Raw genomic sequence first — 15,161 nt, 5'->3', positions numbered from 1 at the left:
TGTCAGAAATACTAATTCTGTCTCTAGAAATGAATTTGGCTTCCATTTACAGTATGGAAATGAAGGAAAATCACTGTTGCAATATAATTTACTTACAATGAAATTTTAAGCTCTTAGCACTTTATTTATTGGCCAAGGTCTCATATAGCCTAGGGTGGTCTCAAACTCTTTGTATAGCAAAAAATTTGGCCTTGAATCCTGATTCTCCTGCCTACACTCTCAAATGCTGGTATTATAGGTGTGCACTGCCATATTCAGTCTTATGTTATACCAGAAATTGAAGCCAGAGGCTCACAGTAGGTAAGCTATCTGACAACTGAACTATATCCACTGCCTAGTTCTTATTAAGTATCATAATATATTATGGTTTTAAGTTTCTTCATTCTTTTTCCCCCATTGGACATATAATAACAAGTACGTGGTGGCACATATCTTTCATCCCAGCACTTGGGAGACAGAGGCAGGAGGATCTTTGTGAGTTCAAGGCCAGCTTGGTCTATAGAGTTCCAAGACACAGAGAAATGTGTCTCAAAAAACAAAACAAAAAGTGTACAGCCTAGATTCAGCCTGTGGGCCATACCTTGCTAAATTCTGAATTTCCAACCTGTGATTTGATGTCCAATTCTTTGAACTCACTTTTGGGGAAATTGAAGTTCAAAGAGGAAAAATAGTGCCTCATTTATCTTCACCACTTCTACTTTCATCTGCTCCTGCTACCTTTTCTAAAAAGGAAATATTCACCTTGTTCCTCTGACCAAAATCTTTCAAGGATAGAGACCCCAGTTTCTCAAACATCAACATGTGTAGAAACCATCTAGGGACGCTTATGAAATGTGGAATCAGATTCAATACATGTGAGGGCATTTCAAGCAGTGTCTCAGGTGATGCAGACACTACTGTCTGAGAGACAACCCTAAGGAGGGGCAGCCTCTAGAGGAGCTCTACATCATCTGTCCAGAAAAGGACCTACCGGGCTGGTGATATTTTCCTAAACTGGAGATCATTTATTTCTTCTGGGATATGGTATAGTTACCTTCACAATAGTGGAATATTGCTGGGAAAATTTTTGACATTGGTCCAGTTTTGTCTGATTTCTCTCGATTTCTGCAAACAGATCCTAGGAACCAAAATATCACAACATTACCATTGAGATTATCATGACTAAGCAGTGAGAACTTACTATATTCTAAGGCAGTGATTCTCAAACCTTAGAACCATTAAACTCAGAAAGACTAGTTAAGACACAGACTGAAGGGCTAGGCCTGCAGATCTTGAGTTGGGTCCAGGAACCTGGATTTCTTTTTTTTTTTCTTTTCTTTTTCTTTTTGGTTTTTTGAGGCAGGGTTTCTCTATGGCTTTGGAGGCTGTCCTGGAACTAGCTCTTGTAGACCAGGCTGGTCTTGAACTCACAGAGATTTGCCTGCCCTCTGCCTCCCGAGTGCCGGGATTAAAGAAGTGTGCCACCAACGCCCAGCAAGGAACCTGGATTTCTAACACTGTTCAGGTGATACTGCTGCTGGTCTGGGAGCCACATTCTGAGCACACACCCCTTTAATATTTACATGTACAACTTCAAGTAATCCTTGCAATAACTTCATCAGGCAGGCTAAAGGAATAATAAACTATCTATTTTAAGGATAACTACTATGCCTTAAAGATTCAGGAAATAAAAATGCCTCTGATCTGCAAGCCCCTGGCCCAAGAACAGAAATGCTGGAGGCTACTGTTTATGGATGATAACAAGCCACATGTTTTTTACTCTCCTAATAAGTTTGTTTGACCAATCTGCACTGGATGGGATTGACCACATGTGGGTGGGAGGGCAGAAAGTATGTCAGGATGTACACTTGCCCCTAATTGGACCTGATGGGAAACACAATTAATTCTCGATGGGAAATGAAATGAATTATGGGTTTTCCTTAAGCTGCTGCAAACTATGATCCTGGACAATTTAAGAGGAACCTGGGTATGGATCTGGCCAGTATTTAATTAAAGCTTGCTTCAAATTTGGCTTTCAACTGTGGTAATGGTCTTAATTGTCAATCAGTGGGATTAACAAAGGAAGTAGAATACTGAAAGGTAATTAATTTCTTCAAAATTTTATAACTTAGAAGGTATGTAAATCACGACTGTAATCAAAGCAATTAAACTCCAGATCTCATTTACTTAAAATGCTCTAAATGAATTTTCTTCCAAATCCTACAGTTCAACTATCAAGAAACAAGCTGGGCATTGGTGGTGCATGCCTTTAATCCTAGCACTTGGGAGGCAGAGGCAGGCAGATCTCTGTGAGTTCGAGGCCAGCCTGGTCTACAAAAGTGAGTTTCAGGACAGGCTCCAAAGCTACACACAGAAACCCTGTCTCAGAACAACAAAACAAACAAACAACCCCCCCACCCCTCCAAAAGATGAAGATGTCTAATAATTTCAATATAGAAATTCAGGATTGAAGAACCTGATGGGTCTCTCTCTGACCTAAATTTTAGCAGTACCTTTTTCTTTTTATTTAGTTTTGTTTGCTTGTTTGTTTTGGTTTTTACAAGACAGAGTTTCTCTGTATAACACCTCTGGCTGTCCTAGCACTGAGATCCACCTATCTCTGCCTTCCCAGAGTTGGCATTAAAGGCATGTGACACTATTGCTTGGCAACAGTATCTTTTAGAAACAAACAAACAAAATAGTATCTAGGGGCTACTTGAACTTTTCTAAAAGGGGGCTTAGATGTCTTGCCATTTTGGAGGAAGGTTTGATTGCTGCAGAATTGCAGAATTGTCATCTTTTGTAATGAGCTAACTTCTTTTTCCTCCTTGTCATGCAGCCACACTCACCGTCTGCTGGCTGAGCTGCTCTGACAGCACCCTGCTATCCTCTGCTTGGCCTGGCTTCATCATCTCCTGCTGGGCAGTGGTTTCCTCAATCCACTTGATCAGAGTTCCATGGCAGGCCCGGTAATCTCTCAGAACTTCCTGGATACTTTCTACTTCAGATTGTCTGGAGGAACAAAGGGAAACACTGTCAGACATCCTGATATCCTGATGTTAATATAAAGAGAACACAGTAAGTGAGCCAGTTCTCTTTTTGGAGGATACAATTTTACTTATGGGAATAAATGTTGCAAGGTGTAGTGATATCTATGCATGTACCCAGCACTCTAACAGTGAATAGAATCTAGTGTGCTATGAGCTTTGAAAAATCATATGGAGCCAAGCATCTCATAGTAATTCTTGTCAAACTTCTTCATTTTACAGAGTACCAGAGCTATGATCTGTAAATCACTGTAATTCCTTCCGTGTTTTTTTTTTTCTTATTTTTAAATACTGGGTTTCTCTGTGTAACAGGCCTAGCTGTTCTGGAACTCACAGAGATCCACCTGCCTCTGCCTTCTGAGTGCTGGAATTAAAGGTATGCACTACCATGCCCAGTTGAATCACTATAATTTCTTGTAGCAAAAAGTGAGAAATGACAGAAGTTGGTAGTAATTTAAGCAGAGACAACAGACTTATATGAGTTGATTAAACTCCTGTTCCCACCTTTCTGTACATTTTCCCACCCTTCTTAGACTCAGGAAGGTCAATTTTCTGTCTTTATTAGTCATACCCTCCATCAGAAATAAGACCTCAAATGACAGAAGTAAAACAGACCCACGAAATCAGCACTATGATAGATAGAAGCAATGAATTCTATAAAGCTTCATCTGAAAATGGATCAAATTTAGTTCTCTCCTCAGGAAAAGGTCATCATATAACCATTCAAATCTATATTATAAAAACATGTGGCATTAGAGATATGGCTAAGTGGTACAATGCTTACTTAGCATGCGGAAGAACCTAGGCTTCACTCCCAAGCATTGGGTGGGGCAGTCATAAATGCTTAACTAGATAAGGAATGGCATTGCTGACAGAAGTATCACTGCTACCCAACAAGCTTGGGTATGTGAGGGTGATCTGAACCTACTGGTTGTCAGGGTTGACTGAAATGATCTGGTTGGGTAAGTGGATATCCCCTTCATTCCTTACTGATTCAGCTGTGTCCCTCCCAAAGCTGTGCTTCCCTCCAAAAAACCCTTCAAAAACAATCTTTGGGCTAGGGATGTAGTCCAGTGGTGAGGGACTCGTGTTAGGCATTAGGTCTGCTTCACAACTGATGATTACAATTTTCTGGGTCTTATCTTGTTCAGAACTCACACTGTCTTAAAATTCTGCACCTCTGTATCAATTCCTACTTTTAAACGTGAATGCTGAAATAGTTAATAACTGTTTTTGTTTAAACCTTAATTCCTGAATCCTAAGAAGAAGAAAGGTAGTGCACCCCTCACCGGGTTTCCAGCTGGGCAATGACCCGGTGCCAGCGCTCCTGTAGCTGAGAACCCTTCTCCTGATAACGCTCCAAATCCAAGTTTTGCTCTGGCATTGGGTGACGAAGCTGTTCTGCCACTTCCTTGGCCTTAGTGATTTCCTTATCCAGGACTGAGAACACTGAATTCTTGTCCTTCACATCATTAAGCCAATGCTACAGAAACATAAGAAACAGGTCAAGTATTTTTCTTGCTAAAAAAGACTCAGGCTAAGAAGACAAGCAAAAGGACAATGTCAGCAGCAGAGGAGTCTACAGTGTCACTAGTGACCTAGAAAGGCCCCAGCTGAGCACAGTCTCTGCTTTTTTGATGTACACTGGAAAGTTAGGGGCAAGAATAGCATGTGGGAAAATGTGCAGATAATTGTTCGTGTATGAAACTTGACTTTACTACATAAGCTATGAAACTAAGCAAACTCTTACAGCTGGCTTAGGTCTTAGTTTCCTCATCTGTCAAGAGACAAAAATCCCTCTCCTATTCACTTCTCACAGCAACTTTGAGAGTTGCAAAGAAGTCACAGTAATGAGCATTACAAAGTTAAGCCATAATTTGACATAATTTTTCTCTTCCCTTTTAGCTTTTCCTCTTCCCCTTTAACTACATATTATTAAAATAATTTTCTGTCTAATTCAAGTACAAACATGAATCAGCGTCAAGTCACCCTCTGAATCCTCTGTTAACCCGAAGCAACCAACCTGCAGCGTGGCCCGATGGGACTCCAGAGCTGAGAGATCCGCAGGTACTGCTTCTTCTTGACTCAGTTTGATCTCATAACCTTTGACCAGCAGTTCAGCATCCTGTATGCTACGGACTATTACATCAATTGTCTTTAATCTGTGGGGATAAAATGAATTCCTTAGTTAGCACTGTAACTTTTTCCCTCTAAGAAAGGGTTTCTCTGTATAGACCTGGCAGTTCTGGAGCTTACTCAGTAGATCAGGCTGGCCTTAAACTCAGAGATCCACCTGCCTCTACCAACAAAGTGCTGGACCACAGCATGCACCACCATGTCCAGCTTAGCAGTTGAGTTTTAAAATATGGATTACCTAAGTTCACAAAATACAACCAATTTTATCATATTAAATAACAGGATTTTGTAAAAATGAGGAAGTCTGATACATATATATTGTTAGTTTAAGCTAGTTCAAAGTGAAATTCTAAGTGGCACTGGGGTATGCCACCTTTGGTGTCAAGAAGGAATGAGCCAAAGGACCTAAGATATGTCATTCCTCAAAGTTATAGGTAAAGATGGATGAAGAGGGAAAGACCTTCAAACACTAATGTGCGGCATAGTTGTAATTCTTTGTCTCTTAACATTTTCCTTACTATATTTAACTGTGATTTTCAAAGGTATCTAATCAAATAGAAATAAGGTAAGAAACCTGACAATGCAAATTTATTCATCACCCATAACACTGACCTCTGTTATTACAGTCCAAATAAACATACTCCATGTTACTTAGGAACTGAAGCCAAAACTTCTCAGGATAGATACATGCTCTTCAACATCTGCAGTCTTTCTGTACTGTTCATGGAACGATCTCAATAGAAAATAACTGCCCTCTGAATCTAAGACTTCAGCTTACTCAGATGGAAAGTAGATAGAGCAGAGACATGGTTCTCACTTACAGACACAGATAGACCATAGATATGGCACTCACTTATTCAGATAGACAGTAGACAGACCATAAATGTGGTCCATCTTTTCTACCATTAGATTCAGCTCTGAGCGCAGAGTGGTGGCACTTGAGCCTGATGGAGACTGCTGAAGAAAGATGTTGCATTTCATAGAAATAGCATCCAAGTCAGATCTTAGACGTTGCAAATCCTCCTGAGTGTGCTATCAGGAACAAAAAGCACAACAATGTTAGAAAGTAGTCCTTATTTGCAATAGAAAAATATTGGAACTGAATCAATTCAATACTATTATATTTGAAGCTTAAGTCCTACTTTTCCTCAGTAAATGCCACCTATGTAGGCTGCCAGGGTAGGTGAATTCCTGAGTAGGACCATCGTAGCCTATTGCCTCACTTCTTAGAATTAATGCATTTGCTTTCTAATCTTTTTTAAAAGGATTTCCTTTTCCTCCTGTAGCTTACCTCCTGCTCTGCAATCCTTAATGCACTGTCCTGCCTGGCATCTCTGTCACTCTTAGAGCTGGCTGGAGACTGAATCTGTTTAAGCAGTCTCTGTTCACATTCCTCCAGGCGTAGTCGGATATTCTTCAGCTCTGAGATGTATACCTTGGCTACAGTCTCTTCTTTGTCCTCTGTGAACATACAAGCACAGATCGCTAAGTTCCACTGAGAACAACAGAGCCTACCTAAGACAAAGGGTATTGCTGGCTCCAGCAGATCAGAAATCCCACTGATGAAAGCAAGATCTTACTCTGGAGACCTCCTGCCTGACCCAAGTCCCTGCATTCCATTAAGATTCCAAACATTTTACACACAACCAGTGAGTATCAACTTCCACAGTAGGATTTTGAGAAATCATCTCTGTAAGATTTTCTGTATCTGAAATGTCTGTCAGTACCCTTTAGGGCTCTCCTTCCACCACTCTCCCTCCGTCTGCCTCTTGTACACACCATTCTCCATTGACTTCATCAGGTGCTGGAAGTGGGCTTTGCAAGCTTCTACCTCCTCTTCTACTCGCAAGCGATCAGCCACTGAGAAGACGGTAGAGTCATGACTGTCCTGCAGAAAGTCTTCATAGTGGACCTGGAGGTTCTTCAAAACCTGGTGGCACTCTCCTGAGGCTGAAGAACGAAGCTAAAGAGACAGGAAATTTCAATAGAATAGAAAAATACTACTTTCCATGTTTAAAAATTTATATTTTTATGTGTATTGCCTGAACGTTATGCCTGTGTGAGGGTGTCAGATCCCCTAGAACTGGAGTTACAGACAGCTGTGAACTGCCATGTGGGTGCTGGGAGTTGACTGTGGGTCCTCTGGAAAAGCAGCCAGTGCTTTTAACAGCTGAGTCATTACTCCAGCCCCTCTTCCTTTCCTTTTTATTGATTCTGTAATATACACAAAAGTGTGCAAATCAGATGGACATGGTAGCACACGCCTTTATTACAAGTACAAAGAAGACAAAGGCAGAAAGATCTCTGTGATTTCAAGGTCAGACTGGTCTACATAGTGAGTTCCAGGATAGCTAGGGTTGCAGAGTAAGACCCTGTCTCAATAAAGAAAAAAAAAGTGTAATTATTGTAAACATGTTGATTTTCACTAACCAAATTCAATGATATAGTCAGACTAAACAACGTTAGTAGCAACCTCACACCAGAGTATCCCTCAAGCCCCACTGGACAATGTTCTTTGTCCTTCCCACACTCACAGTCTCACTGTGTAATGTATGTTGGCCTTGAACTCATAATCCTCCTGTCTCAGCTCCAGGGCTGAGATCACAGAGGTGTGCCATTAGTTACACCCTGGATATGAGTCAACAAAAAGCGCACAAGTGTTCACCCATTCCATACTACCTGCTCACACACAGAGGTGGTGCTTGCTCTACATGGTGAGAAGAATGCACTCTCCCTTATTTTCATCAGCCTTTTTTTGTTTTGTTTTTTAACCATTCAAACTGCCACTTTCAGTTGCTAAGGCTCTCAGGTTCCTAATCCTGAAATATATCCTGGACTCCACTTTACACCATCAGTCTGGGGGACAGGTTTCAGTAATGAAAGAACTCCTTCTGACAAAACTTAGCCACTGGGTATCAGCCAGAGGCAACAGCTTCACAATTACCTTTTCTAAGTTCCAGGTCTGTACGAGGTCAAGGTCCTTCCTCAAATAGTTCCAGGAGATAAGGCTTTTGGTGTTAACATGCAACTGGTGCCAAAGGGCCATCACCTTCTGGTAAGACTGCTCTACCCTAGAAAAAAACAGAAATAACAGAGCTAAGTGTTAGAAGTATGACTTTGGAGTAGAGCTTGTGTGCTAAGAGGAAAAGGTAAGTTCTGACAACACAGGCATCTTTGGAATCCACTGAGATACTCATTTGGATTGTCTACAGTATTTTGTCAGAACAAACTTCCAGTAGCATAAGTGTTACCAGCATGTAAAATGATTATCAGAAGCCACAAAGAAGAAATAACATGGAAAGCATGAATACAAGAGTATAGATAAAATATCTCTTTTAGAACTGTTGGAAAACAGTGTCAGTACTTCTTAAAATGCTTTACTGTTCTCTACATAGTCAAAACACACTAAAATAATTTTAAAAATAACAATAGTAACTTAAGTTCACTTGGAAACAAGAAAACTACAGCATGTGGGCCTTGAGAAGCATACTGTTTTCTTAAACATTCTATGCCTACTTCAACTCCTAGATGACCTGCTGATAAACACATACATACTCAAACCACCAACTTATCTCCAATTTCTTCAAGGTGAGAAGAAAAGAACAGGCTAGGCCGTGGTAGTACACACTGTCAATTTCAGCAGATTAAAAAACTCCGGAGGCAGAGATAAGGTGGATCTCTGTGAGTTTGAGGCCAGACTGGTCTAGAAAGATAGCACAGCAAGGATATACAAAGAAACTCTATCTCGAAAAACAAACAAACAAACAAAACTAGAAAGGACAACTAGGCATCGGTATCTCCATTACATTAAAAATAAAACCCATCACCTTATTTTCCTTTATCCCAGAAATGCTACAGGAGGTTCATTTAAGTAGAATCTCAGAAGAATAAAAAACAACAGAATAAAAACACAAAGAAAGAGAAGGGAGGGAGGGAGGGATGGAGGGATGGAGGAAGGGAGGAAGGGATAGATTAAGAAAATGAGTCTGGGAGTCCCACTATTGTATTCTCTAGGAGATGGTAGCATGAAACTGGATTACTGGTACAGAAAGGAAAGAAAGAAGAAGGATCCCAGATGGCCAAGTACACTATATGCAAGTATTGAAATGTCATATCAAAGTGTCTTGTTTGTATAATACATGCTAATTTTTTAAAAAGATTTTTATTTATTTATTATGTATACAACATTCTGCTTCCATGTATATCTGTATACCAGAAGAGGGCACCAGATCTCATAATGGATGGTTGTGAACCCACCATGTGGTTGCTGGGAATTCGACTCAAGACCTCTGAAAGAGTAGTCAGTGCTCTTAACCTCTGAGCCATCTCTCCAGCCCCAATACATGCTAATTTTTAAAACAGCAATTAATTCAGGAAATTTTTGATGAGACCTGAAAGAATTCCCATGTTTTGTTCATATTCACTGAATGGAAGGAGATTCATCCAAAAAGATGAAGATCAGAAAGAAGAGTCTAAAGAAGTTATACCAGAGGAACGACGATTGCATACAAAAGGCAGGCATTTTTAAGTATTCTACATCATTATGCTGGTAGCTTTATTAGAGGAAAAACAATTCTACTCATGATGAAGATGAAAGAATGTAACAGTTTTATAGGCTTGTTACCACCAGTAACAGCTTACTACAAAAGGCAAGTTTTTTTTATTGCTTCATACATCTATAAAAGAGAAACAAATATGCAATCTTTATCACTTAGTTTATGAGAGCATGTTCTACCAAATCAGGCAGTAAGTCAATAAAAGAAGATTTGGAACCTAGGAATCAGTGGTTACAACTCCAATGAGACATAAAGATGAAGAGGAAATGAATGCTAGAATTAATCTAGAATCAGGCCTACAGACAGATCCAGTTGGGGAGAGGGCAAAATGGCCCTAAAAATGGGCTTCCAAGAGAAAAAAAAAGGCGAAAGTTACTGAGTCTTTGGCAATACTGAAGAGCCTTTCTGGGGGTAGGAGGGTGTGGAGAACTTAGAGATATGTCTTAATATGCAGATAGAAAAATAAGCAAACCCAAACTGGAAACTGTTACTCTAAGGAAACAATTACTAACCCACCTGACTGCTCACCTACTCCTTCATTCTTGTAATTCAACAATCAAACTCACAGAGATTCAGCTGCCTCTGCCTCCCAAGTGCTGGGATTAAAGGTGTGCGCCATCACTGCCCAGCTAAGACTCTGTCTTTTGAGGTGGTAAGAGCCACCTTTAACCTGGGCCACATTTTTGGCTGCCCCCCCCCCCTTCTGCTACCAAATCCATTCCTTCACTGGCATTACAGCCTACTTCTTTTTTCAGGATTCCAGCATATACTGAAGACCAACTGAGACATCCAGCCTCAGACACCGAATTAATTGGTTTCTTGGACCCTCCATTCATAGGCAGCTGTTGTTGGATTAATGAGACCACAGCCTGCAAACCAGTAGAGAACTTTGACTGATACAGTAGTAAAATTAACTTTCTAAAATGAGTATATATATTACTTCAACATGAATTAAATTGGCTTCTGCTACAAAAATTATTTCTCTATACTAAACTATAATCTCAAATTCTTTTTTAAAAAATTATTACTGAATGATTTCACCTGTACAAAGGATTTAAGGAAGATCTACCTGGCTGGCAGTGGGGCAGTTGATAACCCTAATGGGAGGTCTGTACTGAGTAGCCCACTGCCACAGTTACCTGCTGGCCATCTCAATGGCATCCTTATTGGGTGGGGGAATGAGGAAGCAGACTGAAGGCACCATTGCCTCATTCCCTGTAGGGCTGATCACCTTCCATTTGGTCCGCTGAGAGTTATCTTCCAACACACATTCATCATTTTTGCAAATAGTGATCTAAAAAGATGAAATCATAAATTATTGCTAACAGAGAATCCAACAACAGACTATTACCTGATCCCAAAGCTATGGAATATCTAAGAAAAAAGTCTCCTTACGAAAAACATCTGTAGGGCCATAGGATCACTTCATCGGTAAAGGACCCTGTTGCCAGGCCTGATGACCTGAGTTCAATTCTTGGAACCCACATGATGGAGGGTTGCCTACTCTCAAAGGTTGCCTTACACACTTACACACTCACATTGGAACACATGTGCACCATGGTACTCATATATCTCCCACCATTTATACAATCATATATATAAGCATAAATAATTTTCCTCAGGCTCAGTGCATAAAGCATTTTGTGTGTGTGTGTGTGTGTGTGTGTGTGTGTGTGTGCGCGCGCGCGCGCGCGTGCGCGCAAGTATAGGAATCAGAGATCAGATTCCTAGTATCACATGAAAATCAGGTGGGCAAGGCAGACCACTATAATCCCAGTGATTAGGAGGCAGAGAAAGATATTCCTGGGGCAAGCTGGCCCAATCAGCAAACTCCAATTACTAAGAATCCCACCTCAATAAGTTAACTGAAGAGTGTTGGATGAACTACTTCTGTCCTTTACATGCACAAGCACCCTCATATATATAAATCACTCTCACCTCAATCTGCCGGTAGTCACAGATGGCTTTCACAGATATAGTACTCTTTAGCACATGGTCTGGACTGCGTGGTTTTAGCTGGACAATGGTTTTTGATCTTCCAACAAGACTGGCAACAGAACTCTTGGACTGTATGAGCTGCTCCTTTTCATCCTATAAAATAAGAAAAACAAAAAGACATTAATGGTGGTATTCTGAGTCACAAAATCAATAATGAAAATGCAAGCTCTACTACCTAAGGGAATGTCATTTCTCAGTTACATAGGAATCCTTAGTGGAGCAATCATAGATAATGATATAGACAAGGATAAAGAAAAAAAGGAAAGAATATCTGTCTTCTTTCAGATGCTTTTGTATTCTAAATTTGCAGCTTTTTCCTTGTACTCTAAACAATAACCAATAAAGCCACATGCAAGAATAAATAAATAAAACAAATGTCTAGTTGCTGAGCACAGCTATGTAACTAATGAAGGATTTCCTCAAATATAGCTCAGAACAAACGCTGCTGGTGAAAGCATCATGACAAAAGATTTAGGATTTATCTTGCCGTGCTGAATTCATGTAAATTTGACTGGTTTGAATGAAGCATCATGCAAAGTCAAAATTCTAAAATCTCTGCAAACCCAATTACCTTTAAAGCTAACAAACTTGTCAACAAAATTGGTAGCAGTATGCTACCAATTCCATTGAAGAGTATATGATAACCTTTATCTACTGGCCAGAATGTTCCAACCCATGGTGAGGCATGAAAGTCCCCAAGAAGAGGGCTTTCTCATGATGAACAGAGATGCAATAAGAGTAAAGAGTTAATAATGTTAGGAAATGCCATTAAAGAATTAAGAATATTCAGGTAGAGGAAAAGAAATTCTTAAACAAACTACCTGTGCCTGTCCCCGGGAGCATGATTGGAAGAAATACAACTTTAACTTATTAGTTAAGAAAGAGGAATGCAATACATCAGGGAGACAGCCACACTTCCAAACTTGAGAGCTGGTCTACCCATTCCAATTTCCTTGCAATAAGATGTCTAACCCACAGCCAAACATCTCTAGCTCCAGAGACCACGTGCTCATCGTGGGAAGAACTCTGAAAAGAACCACAGGCCAGGACAGGTGCTCTGGAACCTGGTGAAGAAGCTGAGGAGCAGACCCAGACGTGACTCCATGCCCTGGTGATGCCGCCAACCCGATGCCCCTGACCTGGAGAAGAGGGAACAGAGAGGCAACCACCCTCCTCGAGAAGAGAAGATATGACAATCACAGAGGGGTTACCCTATGACAGGAAGGTACTCTGTGGGAGGGAGGAGAGAGAGCAGAGCCAAGGATGACATTCCTCCTTCACATCTGAGAAAGACATTTTAAAGACAGTAACTGTAAAGTTAAGTTTTTATCCTTCTTTGCAACTTAACATTCCATTTGCCCAAATGAAGCACTGAATGTAAACCTACTTGTGTCTGAAATCATTATTTAAAAAGAAGAAGGAAAAAAGAGAGGAAAAACAAATGAAAAGAAAATTAGGCCCATGCTTGAATGTCATGAACAAGACTCTAGGTTTGATCCTCAACACCCCCCTTCCAAATCCCACTTTCAGCCATAAAATAAATAAATTAATAAATAAATAAAGTTAAAGTGAAGCAAAACAAAAATACTTCGGGCTACTGTGTCTCTCTTACTTCTAATCATGTCCTGAGACCTGAAATTGTCTAGCTCCTATCCCAGGAAAGTACTTCCCTGCTGCATACCTCCTGAGACACTACTGAGCTCTGTCTTAGCAATTCTGTATAATGAACTCAATAAATGTAGGTAGTTCTGCTACTGAGTCTACAACTACAACTCTTGAAGGAATATTCACTGGAGCAAATGAATATAAAATTGATTTTGATTAAAAACTGGATTAAGAGCTATTTTTGAAAGTTAATATTACATTTTAAAAACTGGACAAATATAGTATTACCTCTAAGGAAGATATTAACGTTGGCCTTAGTAACTAAAATCAGCTTTCTAATATCTCATCATCACAAAAAAAAAAAAAAAAAACCAAAAACCAAAAAACAGCCAAGGAGAAAAAAAGGAAAAAAAAAAAAATAAAACAGCCAAGAAGAAAAAAACCTGGCTCAGATCTCTCTCTCTGTGTGTGTGTGTGTGTGTGTGTGTGTGTGTGTGTGTGTGTGTGTGTGTATAGAATAAAAACAAATCTGATGTCACTTAATCCCTATCAGCCTCTTCAGCCTCAGCCTTAGCTCCAATGACTGCAGTGAAACAGGGATGATGCAAGAAAGCATGGGCACTAAGTGGCTCAGGGACAGTTACAAGCTACTTTACCTCAGTAGCTCCCCAAAGAAATGTCATTAGCAACTTCTTCAAAGAAGGAAAAAGAAGAGATGACAAAAAGGACCAGACGACTGGGACGTGAGCCACACTTTGTTGCCCTGCAGCTTAAGGATATAGACTGCAGCAGCAGCTGACACGGTTTACTCTGTTTCTCAGAAGCAAATACTCCCACCCAGGTAACACCCACCATGGAGTCCTGGAGCAGATCCTCAAGGCGGGACAGACTGGTGCTGTGGTCGCAGGTATATTTTCGTTTGATGGAGTCTTGGAGATTTCTCAGGAATGACTCCAGGTCTCGGGCATCACTGAAGAACTATGGAAACACAAGGGAAGAATGGCGTGTGTTCAATGCCTCAGCACAGTAAAAGATTCACAAAGAAGGAATCTCTTGTGCTAAGCTGAACAAAGCTGAATACACTCTCCTGGACCAGTGACAGCCCATTACAAAAGGCTCCAGAAGTACAAACCAGAGAGCTTAAAAAGCCTTGTCAGTAAAATGTTAGTGATGATTTTCAATAACAATCACTAGATCCTACATGAAGCTAGCCTGTTTCACTCTTTTTGACTTTTGCCTAATGACAGTACTTGGTATGAGGGAGGCCCAGTTCATGGAATAAGCTAGAAGGTAAGTGAGACAATGTTTACCATTCTAATGTAATTATATAACCAAAGAGATAAACTTAAGAAAGAAAATAGCTTATTTCCTCCTCTATGCTCATCTGAAGAAAAATGTATATTCTTTAATATTGTGATAGGTGGGGGCAGGGGAGAATCTTAGTATTTTACAGATCTTGTCCTTAAGGGGTAGTCTGTCTCCTCTTCTTGAAGCTGGGAATAACCGTGTGGTTTGCGTTCACCAATGCCACACAAATGAAAGAAACAGAAAAAAGTGCCTGTGCACTAGGACTGTTCTCTCTTGCCACGTGTAGTACAGGTACTTTGTAAGACTACCAGAGCCAGGGTTTTCTTTACATGCTGTCCCCTGACCAACTTCCAGACATGTGAATAATGCCATTTGGATCAAACAGTCCTCCTCCCCCCCAAAAGCTATAGCTACCTGCAGCCATGAATGTGACAGGCAAGATGAGACAAACCACAGGGGAGAAAAAAACCACTTGGCTGAGCCCAAATTGAACTCGTTAATGATTAACATTTGAAGCAACTAAGTTTTTAAA

The 15,161-nt window shown here is 40.3% G+C and overlaps 1 protein-coding gene across 10 annotated transcripts in view; it reads right to left on the bottom strand.

The window, feature by feature from the left end:
• Positions 1–15,161, bottom strand: part of Macf1 (microtubule actin crosslinking factor 1) — a 329,681-nt gene that overhangs the window by 131,317 nt on the left and 183,203 nt on the right. For all 10 annotated transcript variants that reach the window (XM_035439636.1, XM_035439638.1, XM_035439635.1 and 7 more), the window contains exons 20-30: positions 14,174–14,299; positions 11,657–11,809; positions 10,858–11,012; positions 8,107–8,233; positions 6,942–7,125; positions 6,454–6,623; positions 6,016–6,194; positions 5,050–5,188; positions 4,316–4,509; positions 2,829–2,991; positions 1,034–1,117 (exon numbers count right to left, since the gene is read on the bottom strand). In XM_035439636.1, the coding sequence (XP_035295527.1) occupies positions 1,034–1,117; positions 2,829–2,991; positions 4,316–4,509; positions 5,050–5,188; positions 6,016–6,194; positions 6,454–6,623; positions 6,942–7,125; positions 8,107–8,233; positions 10,858–11,012; positions 11,657–11,809; positions 14,174–14,299 (1,674 nt within the window). The remainder of the gene's footprint in view (positions 1–1,033; positions 1,118–2,828; positions 2,992–4,315; positions 4,510–5,049; positions 5,189–6,015; positions 6,195–6,453; positions 6,624–6,941; positions 7,126–8,106; positions 8,234–10,857; positions 11,013–11,656; positions 11,810–14,173; positions 14,300–15,161) is intronic.

Source organism: Cricetulus griseus, chromosome 2, assembly GCF_003668045.3.
Source record: "Cricetulus griseus strain 17A/GY chromosome 2, alternate assembly CriGri-PICRH-1.0, whole genome shotgun sequence".
Classification (NCBI taxonomy): Eukaryota; Metazoa; Chordata; class Mammalia; order Rodentia; family Cricetidae; genus Cricetulus; species Cricetulus griseus.
This window is presented reverse-complemented; position numbering and strand designations above follow the sequence as displayed.